This window comes from Lampris incognitus, chromosome 1, assembly GCF_029633865.1.
Source record: "Lampris incognitus isolate fLamInc1 chromosome 1, fLamInc1.hap2, whole genome shotgun sequence".
Classification (NCBI taxonomy): domain Eukaryota; kingdom Metazoa; phylum Chordata; class Actinopteri; order Lampriformes; family Lampridae; genus Lampris; species Lampris incognitus.
In genome coordinates, this window is record NC_079211.1 from 15,555,135 (window position 1) to 15,571,816 (window position 16,682).

The window sequence follows — 16,682 nt, forward strand, 5'->3', positions numbered from 1 at the left end:
CTTGTTTGAGTTTGTGTGTGCGTACGGGGCGTTCACTTCCTCCTGGCCACAGTAGCAACACACACACACACAAATAGACACACACATACACACACACACACACAGGAACAGCAGGCAGCATTGGCGTCGGCGGCGTCGGGGGCCCCGGAGAAAAGACTAAAAAGACTGAAAGAGAGGGCGGAGCCACGGGGAGTGTAAACTCAGGGAGCAGAAGAGCAGCGTGCCCGGCGTGGCTGCACCTCTCAGGAGGAACTCGGCCCGACTTTTACCTTCTCTGACCCGCGGAGACGGGGCGGGAGCGCTCGCTGCAGCAGCCTGAGCAGACAAGACTTTCTTTTCCGTCTGTCTTGAGAGGAGGGACGCAACCAGTATACCTGTTGTTCAGCCTTTCTTCTTTTTTTTAAAAGTTTCTCCGGTTCTCTGTGGTTCCTTTCTGCTGCACCTGTTCTCTCTCTCTCTCTCTCTCTCTCTCCTCTCTCTCTCTCTCTCTCTCTCTCTCTCTCTCTCTCTCTCTCTCTCTCTCCCTGTGTGCGGTTTTTTTTTTTGCTTTGCCTCCTCGTCTTCCTCCTCCAGCCTCCGTTCAGAGATGTCAGAGGATGACTGCCGCTCGCCCATTGGCTTAGATTGCTGCAGTTGCTGCCTGGACCTGGCCAACGGCTGCGATGACGCCCTGTCCGGGAGCCCGGCCCGGGGCCACGGGTCGGGCCTGGGCACCGGCGGGTTTCCGGAAGCCCGACCAGCCCCAGCGTCAGCCACTTCCGCCAGCTCCGGGACCAGCTGACTGTACCAGAACCTGAACACGGACAAGCTGAACAACATCATGCGGCAGGACTCCTGGAGTCGGTGGTGAGGGACCCCTGCTTCCCTGCTCAACGAGGGCATCTGCAACAGCAACATAGACCAGACCATGCTGTCCATACTGCTCTTCTTCCACAGGTGTGTGGTCTTCTGTCCTCTATACATACACAAGAGTAATAGTCATCTTATATAAGGCCGGGGGCTGGGTTCGATTTACTTTAAATCAACCACAGAAGGGATTTGTGTTACATATTGAACCTTCAGCAGCAGCTGTATGAAACCAAAGCTTGGTCCAGCGGGTTGTGTCTCTCTTCTTACATTCTGCATCGGCTCAATTAAAGATGAATCGGCACCCGTCGTTGAGGCTTTCAGCACCCGGTCTGTCCTGAATCAGCACACTTGGGATTAAGTATGGGCTCAGACGGGTGAATTTATCAGGAATGGCTTCAAGAGACAAGCGTGTACATACAGAGAGAAGGACACAACTTTTTTCTCATTAACATAATGTTATGTAACGTTGAGTGCAGACCGTCAGGTGGGGAAGTTGGTAGTTTTAGCCACATCTGACTCAAATCTAAAGCGCTACTTTATTGATGTCTGAGTCGTTTCCCTACACAAGTTCATAGAAATGTTTCGCATCTTGACGACGTCAAAATCAAGGAGGGCGCTAGCAGCATCTCCGTACATCTGCATCTTCCATGTCTTTCTTACGCCCATTAAATTACGTTGTGTCGGGCGTCCGGGTCGTGTAGCGCTCTATTCCGTTGTTCACCAACACAGGCATCGCCCGTTCAAATCCCCGTGTTACCTCCGGGCTTGGATCGGGCGTCCCTACAGACACAGTTGGCCATGTCTGCGGGTGGGAAGCCGGATGTGGGTATGTGTCCTGGTCACTGGATTAACGCCTCCTTTGGTCAGTCAGGCGCCTGTTCGGGGGGGGAGACTGGGGGGAATAGCATGATCCTCCCACGTGCCACATCCCCCCCCCGGCGAAACTCCTCACTGTCAGGTGAAAAGAAGCGGCTGGTGACTCCACATGTATTGGAGGAGGCATGTGGTAGTCTGCAGCCCTCCCCGGATCGGCAGAGGGGGTGAAGCAGCGACCGGGACGGCTCGGAAGCGTGGGTAATTGGCCGGATACAGCTGGGGAGAAAAAAAGGGGGGGGGTGACGTTGTGGCTATACTCGTCCCTCTACTCAGCTTTCATCGCCTGTTGCATGTGCAACTCCATAAATAACATTATAATGCACTCGCCATGATGGACGCCAGTTACTTTCGGAGGTCTTTTTGTCTCGAAATCCGATTGATTGTTAACGAAACAAGACTTATCTTCAAGACAACAAAAGTCCACGTGGTAGTGAATGAATAAATGTCACAAATCAATCAGTTAATTAACCTGTAAAGGACACGACTGGGCTTTAAAACACCAGCGTGTCACACCGGCACCGATTATAATGAGCTTTTATTGCTGGAGGTATATTCAAACCAGCGTTATCTTCTCCTCACTTCTTGCTGGTGTTTATTAAGACGACGGTTGTTCGGCGTCTCGCTTTATAGTCGTCTTGCTGCTTACATGGAAAGCTGGTCTGGCAGCTGCCTTTCAACGACTTCAACCTCAAATTAACAGTTTCTATATCCCCCCCCCCCCCCCATGACAGCTTTGACCTTCACTGAATTTATATACCGTAGCCAGAAGTTAGAGTACAATGCTGTCTTTGACAAGCGATGATTACATATAATATGTGGTTATCTCAACAGTAAAATAGGCAGGCCCTTATTGTCAACCAGCGCAGACTGGCTCTCATGTTATGTCCACCTACGAACGCCTTATACTGGGAAACTGCTGGGTTTTCAGCCATCAAACCAGAGATATGAGTTAAAAGGCTTATGGCACACATTACACACACGCGTCATGTGATTACATAAACCCCGTAATTATCTTCAGGGGGCGTTTTCCTTTTTGAACGAATGAAATGCGATTTTCATCTTCCGCCTTCTCCACCTCGTCCCTCCGAATCCGGTCCGAGGGGGAAGTTAACCTTGAAGTCACACCTGATTCGAACCCGCACGCCCGCCTTTTCTGTGCTGCCGCCGGCCTCTGATGACGCCGGGTTTCCATTAATTCCCCCTTATTACTAGCCTTGTTTATTCACAACATACAACGGCCGACATCTTGTGGGATGCCAGCAGGTTTCCAGTGTTTTGATACGTGAAAGTTTCCTCAGGGTTGTGGACAGTTGTGGGATGAAGTGTGGGCGAGATCATTACCGTGCCCCCGAAATGTTTCGTATACAAAAAAATGTCCCAAAATACACTGATTGTAAACGCGTCGACGAATGAAAATGTAAATGAGGACACCCGCTGAGATCAACTTTTAACCTAAATTTACCCTCGTTGTGAATTACAATACTGGAACAACCACCCTTCCAGATCCCTAACCTGACCTTGACCACACCACACCCAAACTGAGCTTTAACTTCCTCCTAAGCTAATTCCTAAACATGACCATTTCTATCCTACTTTCTAAACATCTCTGGTGTGATACTGAAACAGAACCATTCATGATTTTATATCTAAACTTGCTTAAGCATCCCTAATCTAATGGCGTTAAAGCAGATGATCCGAGCAGATGTCCTCGGCTGCATCCTCAATTCATCAAACCATTGACATGTGTCGTACGCATGTGACAGAACGTGATGTGACGTGTACGTTGACAGTCAGTCTCGCCCAGACTTAAATTAGTAAATATGTGTATTCTTGCCGAAAAGTTGGCGTGGTCGTATCTGGCCCCATGAGACTCGATGACTTGCATCATATCCATGTGACAGAACTGCAAATCCTGCAAATCCGGGGAAGTGCAAATACGTCGTAAATGAGGGTTTTGTCTGCGAGACTGGGTCGCTGCAGCCAAAACAAATTAGCCAGAGAATCAATACCAGCAGGAGTGGCTCCGCAAAGCTTTTTTTTATCCAAGCGGTGGCCCTCATCAATGAACTGCAACCGTCGGCGTTGGAAAAAATGAATATAAATTCTATTTCGACACATCTCTTACTGGTGCAGGAACGTAAAGCGCGGAAAAAAAGAGCAGTCTGCAGAGATCCAGTATTTGTACTGCGAAACACTTTAATTGGTAATCTGTTTAAACCTGTCATTTACATAGATAAGCTTGTTTACACTCATTTGTGTAGCGGAGGCCCACTATTTCATATCTCCTTATTTTCCTTATCGCCTTCTTAGATCTGTAACTTCTCAAAGAACTTGCAGGGTACATGAAAACAGATTGCGATGGTGAGTGTGAAGCCTGCTTTTTAGTGCATTAAAAGTCCCACAACTCAACAAATGAAAAAACGGGTATCTAGTAGTGTAAGTGAAACGTCTCTCTTCCAGCGAGTCTTTTGAAATGTCTGCAATCAGGTCAATCCTGGAACGGACATCAGGTACATGTTATCGTACAGTCAGATATTTACAGTTCACCAGAAATGATTACCTGCTCTCATGTTCTCTCTCGTCTATCAGTTATCAAACATCTCTGCCGGCCCAGCCTGCGAGGAGTATCCAAATAACCAAGTTAAACTTTAACACGCTTTATCGCGAGGAGGCCAGCGGTGGCTACGTGGCCGTAGCCGTTAAGCCCTATTTTTATCATTTACAGAGATGATAACTAGATACTGCTGGAGGACAGACTGTTCAATACAACAGCCAAACAAGGGGCGGGTGGGGGGGGTGGCAGCTATGATTAGATTTCAATTAAGTTTCACTGATGACATTACTTTAAGCTAAAAGAAAAAAAAAGAGTCCGTGGCCATAATATCCTGTATTCCCACTCCTCTACCTCCTTGCATATAAAGGAAAAGAAAATCAGTATTTGAACTTTTCCTTTCTTGGTAGGTGACGTATAGCAATATTAATCTCATGTTACGTAAAGCTTTGCATGGCGGCCATGTGGTGAATTTCCTTGGATTCTCTGTACGGTTCCCCTTTTTCTCTCTGCGTTCACTTATAAAACACCTTATTTAATGCCCACTAATTTGCCCAGGGTTTTCATAAGGGGTTATATTTGCTAAGGGAACGCTCTGCACTTGATTTATCCTTTAACAGTGTGGGTGTGTCAGTGGTAAGATGTAGAAAAGAAGGTCAGGGAAGTTTTTCGCTGTGCACCGCAGCTCCGGCTTCGGTCTACACTCCTTTAGATGGAGAGAGCAGAGGAACTAGATAAAACGAATACTTTAAAATAGAAAAAAATTACTGTTTCTTGTTGGAATGCTCTTGAATGTGTCTTGAAACTCGAGGTTGCTCGGATTTGTCATTCTTTGTATTCGGTATTCATCATACTTTCAGTTAAGAATTTTACAAGAGCTTTGTTTATGTGTAGTCTTAAGTGTTTCTGGCTAGCTTTCTGCACTTCTCTGCTGCTTTGCACTTTTTGCACATTTTGTGCAAAATGCATAGATTTTGCAGAAATGTGCAAAAATGCACATTTTGATGCGCATTTTGCACATCAAGTGGGACCATTCATTTTCATGAAATGGCCCAAACAATCCATTAAAAAAAAAAAAAAAAAAAACAAAACAGAAATGAACTGAGATGTCTAGACTCTTCAAATTGAATTAAATAGTCATCCCTTCCATCTTCTGATCAGGTTAAAATCGGGACACTAATTTATAACGCAGATGAAAGAAGGTTGCGGGAACAAAGTGGGAGAAGGGTGGTAATTGCAGGGAATATGGAGAACAATTAAGGCTCTAAATTGCAGTTATTTTAATGTTTTTTTGGTCATGCTCACCCTTTGCATTGCCCGGCGTGACCTTGCATCTGTCTGTGCCAGCTCCACTGTTTGTCTAACAAACAGAGTCTTAAAGCCAGAACACTCTGTCCCTGAACCCTCTCTTCTCAAGTGGGAATCATGGACAAAGATCATGTGACTCTTTGTGGAGAGGCTGTTTCACCAGGAATCAAACACAGATTTGAGCACAAGGCTTCAAATCTCTGCCTGAATGCATGCAGTTAAACTTGCACGCACATGCAAACACACAGACACACACCACAGTATTGCTTCTCTCAGTTAAAATGGGGAAGCTGCTTCATCGAGCCGAGGCTTGCAGATAGCCCGTACATTTTTTAAATACTAGCTTGAGGAGGGCCAATGCTTGGATTAAAGAAGTTTATTCTGTGACCTCTCCCCGGGTGGCCGGTCCCAGTTTAGCCGTCATTCCCATTTGCTACTCGTGGACAAAATGATAGGTTCAGCCCGGCTCGAGGAAGCATAACGAGACACATCTTGGACCTGGTAGCTGAATATCTGTGCGAGGGCAGAAATGACAGCCAGCACACTTGTTACGTAAACGCTTGGAGGGTCACTGGAGCGTGCCCAGTCGAGAATCTGGGCTCTTTATAGGTGTTTGGTGGGGGAAGTGAGAGTTGAGCGCCTTGCAGGGATCTGTGATTTCCATAGGATAAGACGGCAGGAAATGGTTTGAGTTCACTTTGAGGCTCAAAGAGAGATCCGAGTTTGGCCGGAGGAGCGACAGAGAGAGAGAGAAGGACAGAGAGAGGGAGAGTGGCAAAAAGAGAGATAGGCACTTCCACGCCTTCCTCTCGGGTCAGGCGGTCAGTCTATCAGTCAGTCAGTATTTATCAGCCATTAAACACCATCACGCTGGGGTGAAAAGGGCTCAAACGCCGGCGAATGTGACACTAGCATTTGATTGCTTTGTGTCTGGGTTGTGACCGGCCAATGTGCAGCCTTGGCACAGAAGTGAAAAGAGGTTAAAGCCAGTTTGGGCAGGAAGCAGGCAAGGCAACGTTTATTAAAAAGTTTCTACTATAGTTGTCAACCACGCCTCCACAGGGCAGGGCAGGAGAGAGGTGTTAAAAAGAGCCTGTAGAAAGCAGAAGATCCCTCACCAGAACCGCTGGACGTTTGTCAGAAATGATTCAGAGGCACAATAGAGGTGCCTCTGAGCAAGTTCAGACCACAAGGTTATGATCTGCATCCAGTTTTTTTTTGTCAAGGCAAGATATGGTGACGTAGATATTCAGAACTCCAGCCAATAACCACAGAGAGAAGAAGAGCGTCAGAAACAATTGAGAAAGAGGTGGTAATGTGGTAATGTCCTCTGGAAAAACAAAAGGCTTCAAAGCGATGAGAAGTTCAATTGCAGGGGTTGGAGGGATGGGATGACTTTCATTTCTTGGTTACAGGCTGTTGACACAAAGACAGAAAAGATTAATAACCTGATTGGGAAATAAATGGTGAGGGGTTTTGGCTGGATGAGCAAATGCCATTGTACTTAAGTAAGACACTAAGAGCATCCGCAGAGAGGATGCAGAGAGGAGGGGGAGCTGAAAGTCGCTTAAGTTCATTCAGTACAGACACTATTGTCTTGCTCTGGTGTCCCTGTAGGTTTCTGGGTGAATAGGAGAATCCAAGATTCTCATCCCCACAAGTCAGAAAGCAGACCAGTTGTAACTAGAAAAGGGCTCAGTAATAAAGGCGTATCATGCTAACAACACCAACAGCCGGCGCCACTTTATATTCATCACTAAGTGCTACCTGAGACCATTTTAGAATTAAGGTAGGCCGGGTTGTCCGGGTAGCGTAGCGGTCTATTCCGTTGCCTACCAACACGGGGATCGCCAGTTCAAATCCCCGTGTTAACCTCTGGCTTGGTTGGGCGTGCCTACAGACACAATTGGCTGTGTCTGCGGGTGGGAAGCCGGATATGGGTATGTGTCCTAGTCGCTGCACTAGCGCGTCCACTGGTTGGTCGGGGGCGCCTGTTCAGGGGGAAGGGGGAACTGGGGGGGGAATAGCGTGATCCTCCTACACACTATGTTCCCCTGGTGAAACTCCTCATTGTCAGGTGAAAAGAAGTGGCTGGCGAGTCCACATGTATCGGAGGAGGCATGCGGTAGTCTGCAGCCCTCCCTGGATCGGCAGAGGAGGTGGAGCAATGACCGGGATGGCTCAGAGAGTGGGGTAATTGGCCAAGTGCAATTGCACTGTAACCGTGTTGTACTGGATTACAGATTGGTCCCCAGCGTGGCTACCGTCACAGCTGGATCCTGTCTCGGCTTGGCCACTGGGGTGTTGTGTCAAAAAAAAGAATTTAGGTAGGCCTTAAGGAGGAAATTTTTAGGCCCTTGTTGATGGAGGTGAGTCAGTCAGTCAGTCGCTCTGCTGGAGAGCAGGAGTTCGTTCCACCATTTCGGGGCCAGGTGAGAGGAAAGTCTGGACCTAGTGCTTGTCTCTGATAGAGGGCACAGATAGAATGAGTAGTCTATTAGAGGCAGAATGACGAGGTCGAGCAGGAGTGTAAATGTTAACACGGGTTTGCAGGTAAGTTGATGCAGTTCCTTGCACTGACTGGAACGCCAGCAGCCGGGTTTTGAACTTTATCCGGGGCAGCAAGTGGTAGCCGATGTAAGGGCACTGTGCACATCCAGGCAGGTTAAAAACCAAGCGACCAGCATCACTCTGGATTATTAACTCGTGCAATCCGATCGGTGCAAAGAGACCTGCGAGAAGTGTGTTTCATTTAGTCTAACCACGAGAGAACTAGAGCCTGGACCAGGAGCCGGGTAGCAGATCCAGTGCTTCCCCTGACTTAGACAATAAAAACCAGTTTGATTTTCTTCTTCTGGGACATTTATTCACACCTTGTAGCAATCACAAAATACGCCTTCTTAGCACCTTGTAACAAATACGTTGTCCTACTGTAGCTGTGTATCCTTGTAAAAGTTCTGTGGTTTACTTAAGAGCGATGACTGCCCGTTGGCTTGAGTCCAGTCAGCTACTGGACGTGACACAACACCCCAGCAGCCAAGCCGAGACAGGATCCAGCTGTGACGGTAGCCACACTGGGGACCAATCTGTAATCCAGTACAACACGATTACAGTGCAAATACCTCATGAAGTATCGAACGGTGTCCGGATGTACATGACACTTATTGAGCCTAACGGGTTGAGAGGGAGATTGTTGCTGGGTACTATTACCTACACATTTCACTGCTACACCGAAATGCCGGAGGAAAAAAAAACCCCGCTTTTTAAAGATGTAAAAGATAGAAGGACCGCTGTCCAAGAACTGCAGGGATACAATACAATACAAATTTGGTGATGTCATTCATTATGCGATTAGTTTTAAAATCTTTCTCATCTCGCTCTATCTGTCGCTCGCTCTCTCACTCACCCACTCACTCTCCCACTCACTCACTCTCGCTCCCTCACTCTCATGCTCTGTTGCACTCACTCTCGCGCACTCTCTCTCACTCACTCACTCGCTCACTCACTCTTGCTCTCACTCACTCACTCACTCACTCACTCACTCACTCAAGTCTTGTTCTCTCTCTCTCACTCACTCATTCTTGTTCTCACTCACTCACTCTCTCCCACTCACTCACTCACTCACTCACTCTCGCTCTCTCTTTCACTCACTCACTCTCGCTCACTTTCTCTCTCACTCTCTCCCACTCACTGACTCTCTCTCTCTCACTCATTCTTGCTCTCACTCACTCAATCACTCACTCACTCAACTCTTGCTCTCTCTCTCTCTCTCTCTCTCTCTCTCTCTCTCTCTCTCTCTCTCTCTCTCTCTCTCTCTCTCCCAGTCATTCACTCACTCACTCTTGCTCTCACTCACTCTCTCCCACTCGCTCACTCACGCTCTCACTCTCTCTCGCTCTCTCTCTCTCTGACTCCCACTTATGCCACCTATGTCACTCCAAAGCCTCTCAAAAGCAGACTTGTTCCTTGTATTTTTATGTTATTGTATTTTTCGGTATTTGAAATGAAACTACACAGCATCCCCTCTAGAATTAAGGGACCCACAGACGTTTAAAGAGAGTTACATAACTTTCCCGGGTGGCAGGGTGGACGGATGTAAACAAAAGAGGGATTAGCGGAGGGAAGGCGAAGGGAGGGGGAAGTCGGGGAGAAAGAACAGACTCGTGGGCAGGAAAGTGGAGAGCAGCAAATCCCCAACAAACAAAAGCTTTGAAGGCAAGGTCTGAACAATGTCACTGAACCGAGAGGTGCGGAGAGACCGACAACAAGACATAGACAGTGCTAGTTAAAAATAATGAGCTGTGCAATGCTTAAGGACCTCCATCAGGACCTCCGTCAGGACCTTTTTCACAGGATACTGCTTTGTACAGTGAAAACTTTGTAGTCCTATAGTTTAGTAAGTCGCAATTTTTGCCACGCTATGTGGCGAGAGGAAGTGAAAAGCCATCAAACGCGTTTGTTTTCATGACTATTTTTACGTGTTTCCTCACTATTGCAAGCTATCCCCAATTTTGTGTTCAACAGAAACATTTGGGGGAAAGTTTGTCTGGTTGACAGTATTTATATTGTGATTTATATACGTTTGTTTTGTGAAGGACTAGCTCTTCCTCAATTAGCATTGTAAAGAGGGATGTTCAATAATGGCTTTCTAATGGACTTCTTGAGTTACTGCAGTGTTGCGACTGTGTGAATTCGCTGATTTGGTAGGAGAGATGTTGCTGAATGGTTTGTGTGTGTGTGTGTGTGTGTGTGTGTGTGTGTGTGTGTGTGTGTGTGTGTGTGTGTGTGTGTGTGTGTGCACATGCTTGTGTGTGCGCATGTGTCTTAGTTCATTGTGTGTGTGTGTGCGTGCACATGCTTGTATGTATGTGTGTTTCAGTTCATTGGGCTCTTGCTATTCTGGGTGCACCAGGCACCGTCTGCAAAGTGGTAATCAAGTCATCCCTCTTTATGATGAATACATGCAATAAATGTACACACACACGCGCGCACACACACACACACACACACACACATACACATATTTGCCCTCTCCAGCATGTACACCTTCAAGCACTTGGATCAGATTTTCACATTTGCACAACACATTTATTGGATGTCATCATCTTTAAAATATAGTGCAACAGGCAGGGAACAGTGTGTGAGTCATGTCGGAGACCCACCCAGGTGCCGTGTACACACCCTGTACAGTGCCTTTAAGAGTGTACCGTGTACCTCCACGGCTTTGAAACAGCAACAGCACCAACCGTGTTGTTCGATGTTCAATTTAACACGGAAAAATAATGGAGAACATACCCTCTTGCAAATTTGGTGTGCATATCTTTATACAGGCTTGGTAGAAGATGCCTCTGCATGTGTCTGAGATCATCAGGCTAAATAATCTCTATAGTCACTTGGTCTCTACCCTGTGGCTTGCAAACCACGAATATTTACTGATGGAACAACCAAAAATACTGTGATAGTTTTGTGCAAGCCAAATAGATCCGTCAGATCTTCTTTATGACTGTCAGTATAACTGGTCTTAGATGTCTTATACGTCTTACAAAAGGCCAACTCTTACTGTAGGATCTTTAAAAATCCCCAAAAAAGATGGAGTCTGAAATACAGATGGGCTCTGACGGGATTATTTGACTACGTGATGGGTTTGGAAGATGAGTGCCATTTTCACCTTGACGCTCATTTTCCTTTCAAAGATAAAGCACATAACCTTTTAATCAACTGATTCTGTATACCGCAATCGCCGGTAAGGGTCAGGAAGGACTCATTCATGTGTTTACAAGAAAACCTCCTGACACACACACAAACACATATATTCATCGACACGAAATGTGACGCAGACCATGATGCCGGTGATGATGGCAGATTTCGGCAAACGTCTTAAGTCTTGAATGGCAGACTGCAGGTGCATGAATAAAAGTCAAGAAAGGAATGCATTTATTTATTTATAGCCAAAGTTTAGGACATTATATTAGGACAACATTATCCTCGACAGTAGTAATTTCGTGTCCATTCGTAAATGTAAAGAAATCTCACCTGGGCTTTTGTGTTCGGACATATACAAACGACAACCTTGAAGGATGAAGTCCTGTTGAAGTGGCAAAGTACACTTTCGTCTTTGAGTTCACCACTGCAAAAGAAAGTTGTGATTACAATTACTGCAAACCTATCATTTAACAGATACCATGCCGTAAGCTCTAACGGGTGTTGATAACACACGTTATCTTCTGCCAGACTTTTATGGATGTTCTAGTTACTGGCACACTTCGCTATGTTACAGTGTAACATAGATTATAGTCTAGTTTGCATAACATTGTTACAATGTAAACTAGGCTATAATCTATGTTACAATGTAACAGATTATAGTCTAGTTTACATTGTAACGTTGTTAGTGTAAACTAGACTATAATCTATGTTTCATTGTAACATAGATTATAGTCTAGTTTACATTGTAACATTGTTACAATGATTATAGCCTGGTTTACATTATAACAATGTAAACTAGACATAATCAACGTTTCATTATAACATAGATTATAGTCTAGTTTACAGTGTAACAATGTTACACTGTAAACTAGACTATAATCTCCAAGCAGGTGTTAGGGTGATGAATTGCAAGTGTTGTGGGCAAGCAGAATGACTTGTGTGTATTGATGTTGTGGTTTCTATTTGGAAGCAATTTGTATGTGATGTTTCATCGTTTCAATAACAAGGCTAACTATGACTGGGCAAGAATTACTGTACAAAAGAAAAGAAAACGAACTCCACCCTGTCACAACTCAATACTGTACAGAACAGACGGTGCACCTTTAAAGCGACACTTCGGGGGGGGGGGAGTCTGTGGCCCATGGCTCTTTTTGAAGCTGTAAATCAGAACAATAAGGCAGAGTAATGGAAAAATATAAGCCTCCTTGAAAATAGATTCCACAAATACTTCAAAAGAATGAAGGAGAACCACCCATCCATTAAAATCCTTTCATTCTCGCCTCTCATGGCTCATGTTTGTGGAACTCTCTCTCTCTTGTTGTCACGATATTTTTTTTTTCCAGTCACACTCTCTCTCTCTCTCTCTCTCTCTCTCTCTCTCTCTCTCTCTCTCTCTCTCTCTCTCTCTCTCTCTCTCTCTCTCTCTCTCTCTCTCACACACTCATTTGCTCTCTCTCTCTCCCTCACTGTCTGTTTCTCCATCTCTCCATATCAGTTTTTCTAGTTGGCAGCAGTTTGACTTATATAAGTCTTGGTATGGGGGGGGGGGGGTGAGCGGCCATGGCTACTGCCTACAGCCTTATCTGTTTGGACCATGGCTGTGGCGCCTATTTAGATAATAGGACTGCCTGTCAACACTCGCCATGACACACAAAAACACATACACATGCATGCACACACACACACACACACAAGCTCACATACACTCCCCGGTCCCTGACTGGGGCTCTCGTCCTGAATACAGCGAAGTGATGAGTAATTGCTATACAAACGCTCATTATGTTGTAATTATAATGTTTAAATAGCCATTAGGCAGTGATGTACACGTTGTGTAATAGCAGCTAACGCACAAATTGTGTATCAAGGGCTAATGCACAATAGTTTTACTTTTGGACATTTCTAACAGAATATGGCTCTTTTTAGAAAAAATACGAAAGCTAATAGTCGCACATGAAAAAATACTACATTGTCCAATGTAGAGATAGAGAAACCTGAGAAAGTCAGATTATTACCTTGTCTGGGTTGTTAGTCTGCAGTCTCCAAACCACCCATGAAGGACGCTGCAGGCTAATAACATTTACATTCCCATCTACATATGACTTATTTACGTTATTGATGAATTCACTATAGTCTCACTCTATTTTTTCCAAGTTTGAAATGAAAAGGAAAAGCTTTTCCACCCCCCACCCCACCCCACAGACACACACACACACACAGTGTGAGTCAGCCATTTCATCACTTTGCAGGACAAAATTATCCCCAAGATGGCAAAAGGTTCACACGGCAAAATCCCCATTTGGAAAAATGAAACCTCCCCAAGCGGGATGTGTTTTCCACGCATGGTCAAGTCACCCGCCAGTTTTACTCTGAGTCAAATACTGTCTTATGGTAGCACTCAAGATATCTTGAGTTTTGAAGCAGTAATTTATTCACAAGAGCAGTTTTGCTCATAAAATGGTGGGCTGGACCACACCTTTGTTGTGCTCCGACACTTGACAGTTAGCATCTTATAAGCAGAAGGTTCCTTGTGAGTAAATTACCACTTCAAAATTCATACGTATGCCATCTAAAGAGAATATTTAAAATGGCACAAGGTCACTTTTTGAGTGCTGTGGCTTGGAAGTAAATGCATGAATCTTGTCGCTGCAGTATGAAAAAAATTAAGCCCCTCGGGAGTCTATGCAAAAGTTGACATAAAGGACATTGCTGAAATCCCAAAAGTCCCCTGGTGAGGCTTCAACTCCTAGAAAACAATCAGTCTTCAGCCACGTGTCAGTCACAAACCTCATCTGATGCTGTTTTCAAGTGAAAAAACTGAATGGGTGTTTGGACATTGAACCACCCGGTGTCCTGTATCTACGTCAGTCGGCCGCTCTATTCATGGCAGGTAGATGTTTGGTATGGCACTGGTATATTTGGTATATTTGGACAGCAATTTGGAGCGAAAACAGATAGAAAAAAAAAACTTAAACCAGATCCCCACAGAGCATATTGGCGTATTGTTCCACTTCCCTCATTCTATGAAATTCACACAGCATGTTCTTCGATCAGGTAACAGAGCCGCGAGAGTCCTCATCAAGACGGATCGAAGGAGAGTTTTCATACCAAACAGAGGGGGCGAAGCACTTACAGTAAAATCTGACATTTTTGCATGGCGGAGCCCTCTGAAAAGACAGGCGTATCCTGACTACAACTTTGATTCATTCTGACGCTCGGTCCCTCGGTTTCCCTCTGAAGGCTTGTTTCGTAATCCCTTGTGCAGTTATCCTGCTGTGAGTCACTTTTTTTCCAATATAGTCAGGCGTACAAAGCAGCCAAACGGGGCCTTTGTGGAGCAGACCTGAGCCAGGCCTGTCATTAGGCTGATTCAACCTCCCTGGGCACTGTTCATGAGCAGGTTGGGTACATGCTGTACCCTGACTCACACACACACACACACACACACACACACACACACACACACACAAACAAACAGAAAAACAATCACATGCATATACAAAATATATGCACACACACACACACACACATGCATATATACATATACATGCATGCATATATACACACGTGTGTGTGTGTATATGCATATGCACACACATGCATATATACATATATGTACATATGCAGGAATATATATATACAGATATGTACATATGCATGAAAATATATATCTAAAATATACACACATACATTTGCAAACAACTACAGTACATTACAACATATCCAGGAACACACACAACACACCTTTGTTTCTTCTGTGCTTGTGAGGACCCTCATTGACCACGTTCATCCCCTAACCCTAACCTTAATCACTGGAACTACATGTCTAAACTTAACCTTACCCTAATTCTGATTCTAACCGTAAACCCAAGTCCCAGCCCTAAAACAGACCCCTTGAAAGAAGAGAGGACCGGCCAAAATGTCCTGACTTTGCAAAAATGCCTTAGTTAAAAACTCAGCGGTCCGCATAGAAATAACTGAACAAGAATGTACGTGCACACACACGTACACACATGCGTGTATACCATGCTCACATAGACAATCATCAATACATTAGATAACACACACATGCGCACACACACATGAAAAGTATATATACTAAATGCACAATGATTTAGATAATCACAAAAACACACTAATTGGTAAGAAAAAGCTAGATGCAAACGTGCATCAAGATTCATATTTTCGGGGCGTCCGGGTAGCGTGGCAGTCTATTCCGTTGCCTACTAACCTGGGGATCGCTGGTTTGAATCCCCGTGTTACCTCCGGCTTGGTCGGGTGTCCCCACAGACACAATTGGTCGTGTCTGCGGGTGGGAAGCCGGATGTGGGTATGTGTCCTGGTCGCTGCACTGGCGCCTCCTCTGGTTGGTCGGGGCCTCTGTTTGGGGGGGAGGGGGAACTGGGGGGGAATAGTGTGATCCTCCCACGCGCTACGTCCCCCTGGCGAAACTCCTCACTGTCAGGTGAAAAGAAGCCGCTGGCGACTCCACATGTATCGGAGGAGGCATGTGGTAGTCTGCAGCCCTCCGCCGGATCTGCAGAGGGGGTGGAGCAGCGACCGGGACGGCTCGGGAGAGTGGGGTAATTGGCTGGATACAGCTGGGGGGAAAAGGGGGGGGATATTTCCGTGGTGTATACATATGTATACACCCGCACAAACATCTGGAAACAAACCCACATACAGATCTGCAGGAGGTTCCCTCAAACACGGGGAAGTGCACATGCACACACAGTCATGCAGACAGGTGGAGCACTACTGTCATACCTGTCCTCGCCTGTCGGGGCGTCGACGTGGCACTTGGGGACACTTAAGTCACAGCGTTGTCACGGCTTTTCACTCAATAGAAGGTCAGTTAGAGGTCTGGCAAGAAGACAGTCATTACTTCTCCATACTTCTGCGTGAAATGACGCCGGGTTCTCCAATTCCCGGGAAAGGTCACCGTTTCCATATGCAGCCCTAGTGAGGACGAATGTCGGTTTGTTCTTTTTTAAGAGCTATAAGAGACAGTCGCCGTTGTGCAACAGCGTTTCTTTTTTTCCTCATTCGAAGCTGCACTTTTGTGTCCCCCTAGTAAACAGTTCTGAGCTTTGGAGTCGGACGTGTAATTAAAGAGTCTTGAGTTTCCTAAACATGACTCTCCTGTCATGCAACGGGGATAAAATCCACCGAGAGGGATAAAGGAACAGCACAACACAGCACAAACCAACACAGCACAACGCAACGCAAACCAACAAAGCACAAAACAACTCGACACAACACCACTCATGCCGTACATTTTTCAGTTTACCACCACCCTTAAATCAGATTAGTAAATTGGGTATAAAAAGTCACAGTAAATAAGAAATTGGACTCTTTTCCTGTAAACCCGTGCACATCAGGCCTCTGTTCATTTTAT

At 45.6% G+C, this 16,682-nt stretch overlaps 1 protein-coding gene and 1 long non-coding RNA gene across 2 annotated transcripts in view; one reads left to right on the forward strand and one right to left on the reverse strand.

Moving 5' to 3' along the window:
* Positions 1-16,682, reverse strand: part of LOC130107298 (uncharacterized) — a 75,832-nt gene that overhangs the window by 35,895 nt on the left and 23,255 nt on the right. The window contains exon 2 of the long non-coding RNA XR_008809805.1: positions 11,618-11,711. This is a non-coding gene — a long non-coding RNA (uncharacterized LOC130107298). The remainder of the gene's footprint in view (positions 1-11,617; positions 11,712-16,682) is intronic.
* Positions 544-16,682, forward strand: part of LOC130107283 (TSC22 domain family protein 3-like) — a 51,170-nt gene continuing 35,031 nt past the window's right edge. Inside the window, exon 1 of the mRNA XM_056273819.1 lies at positions 544-936. Coding sequence (XP_056129794.1) covers positions 908-936 — 29 coding nt within the window. The 5' untranslated portion in view covers positions 544-907. The remainder of the gene's footprint in view (positions 937-16,682) is intronic.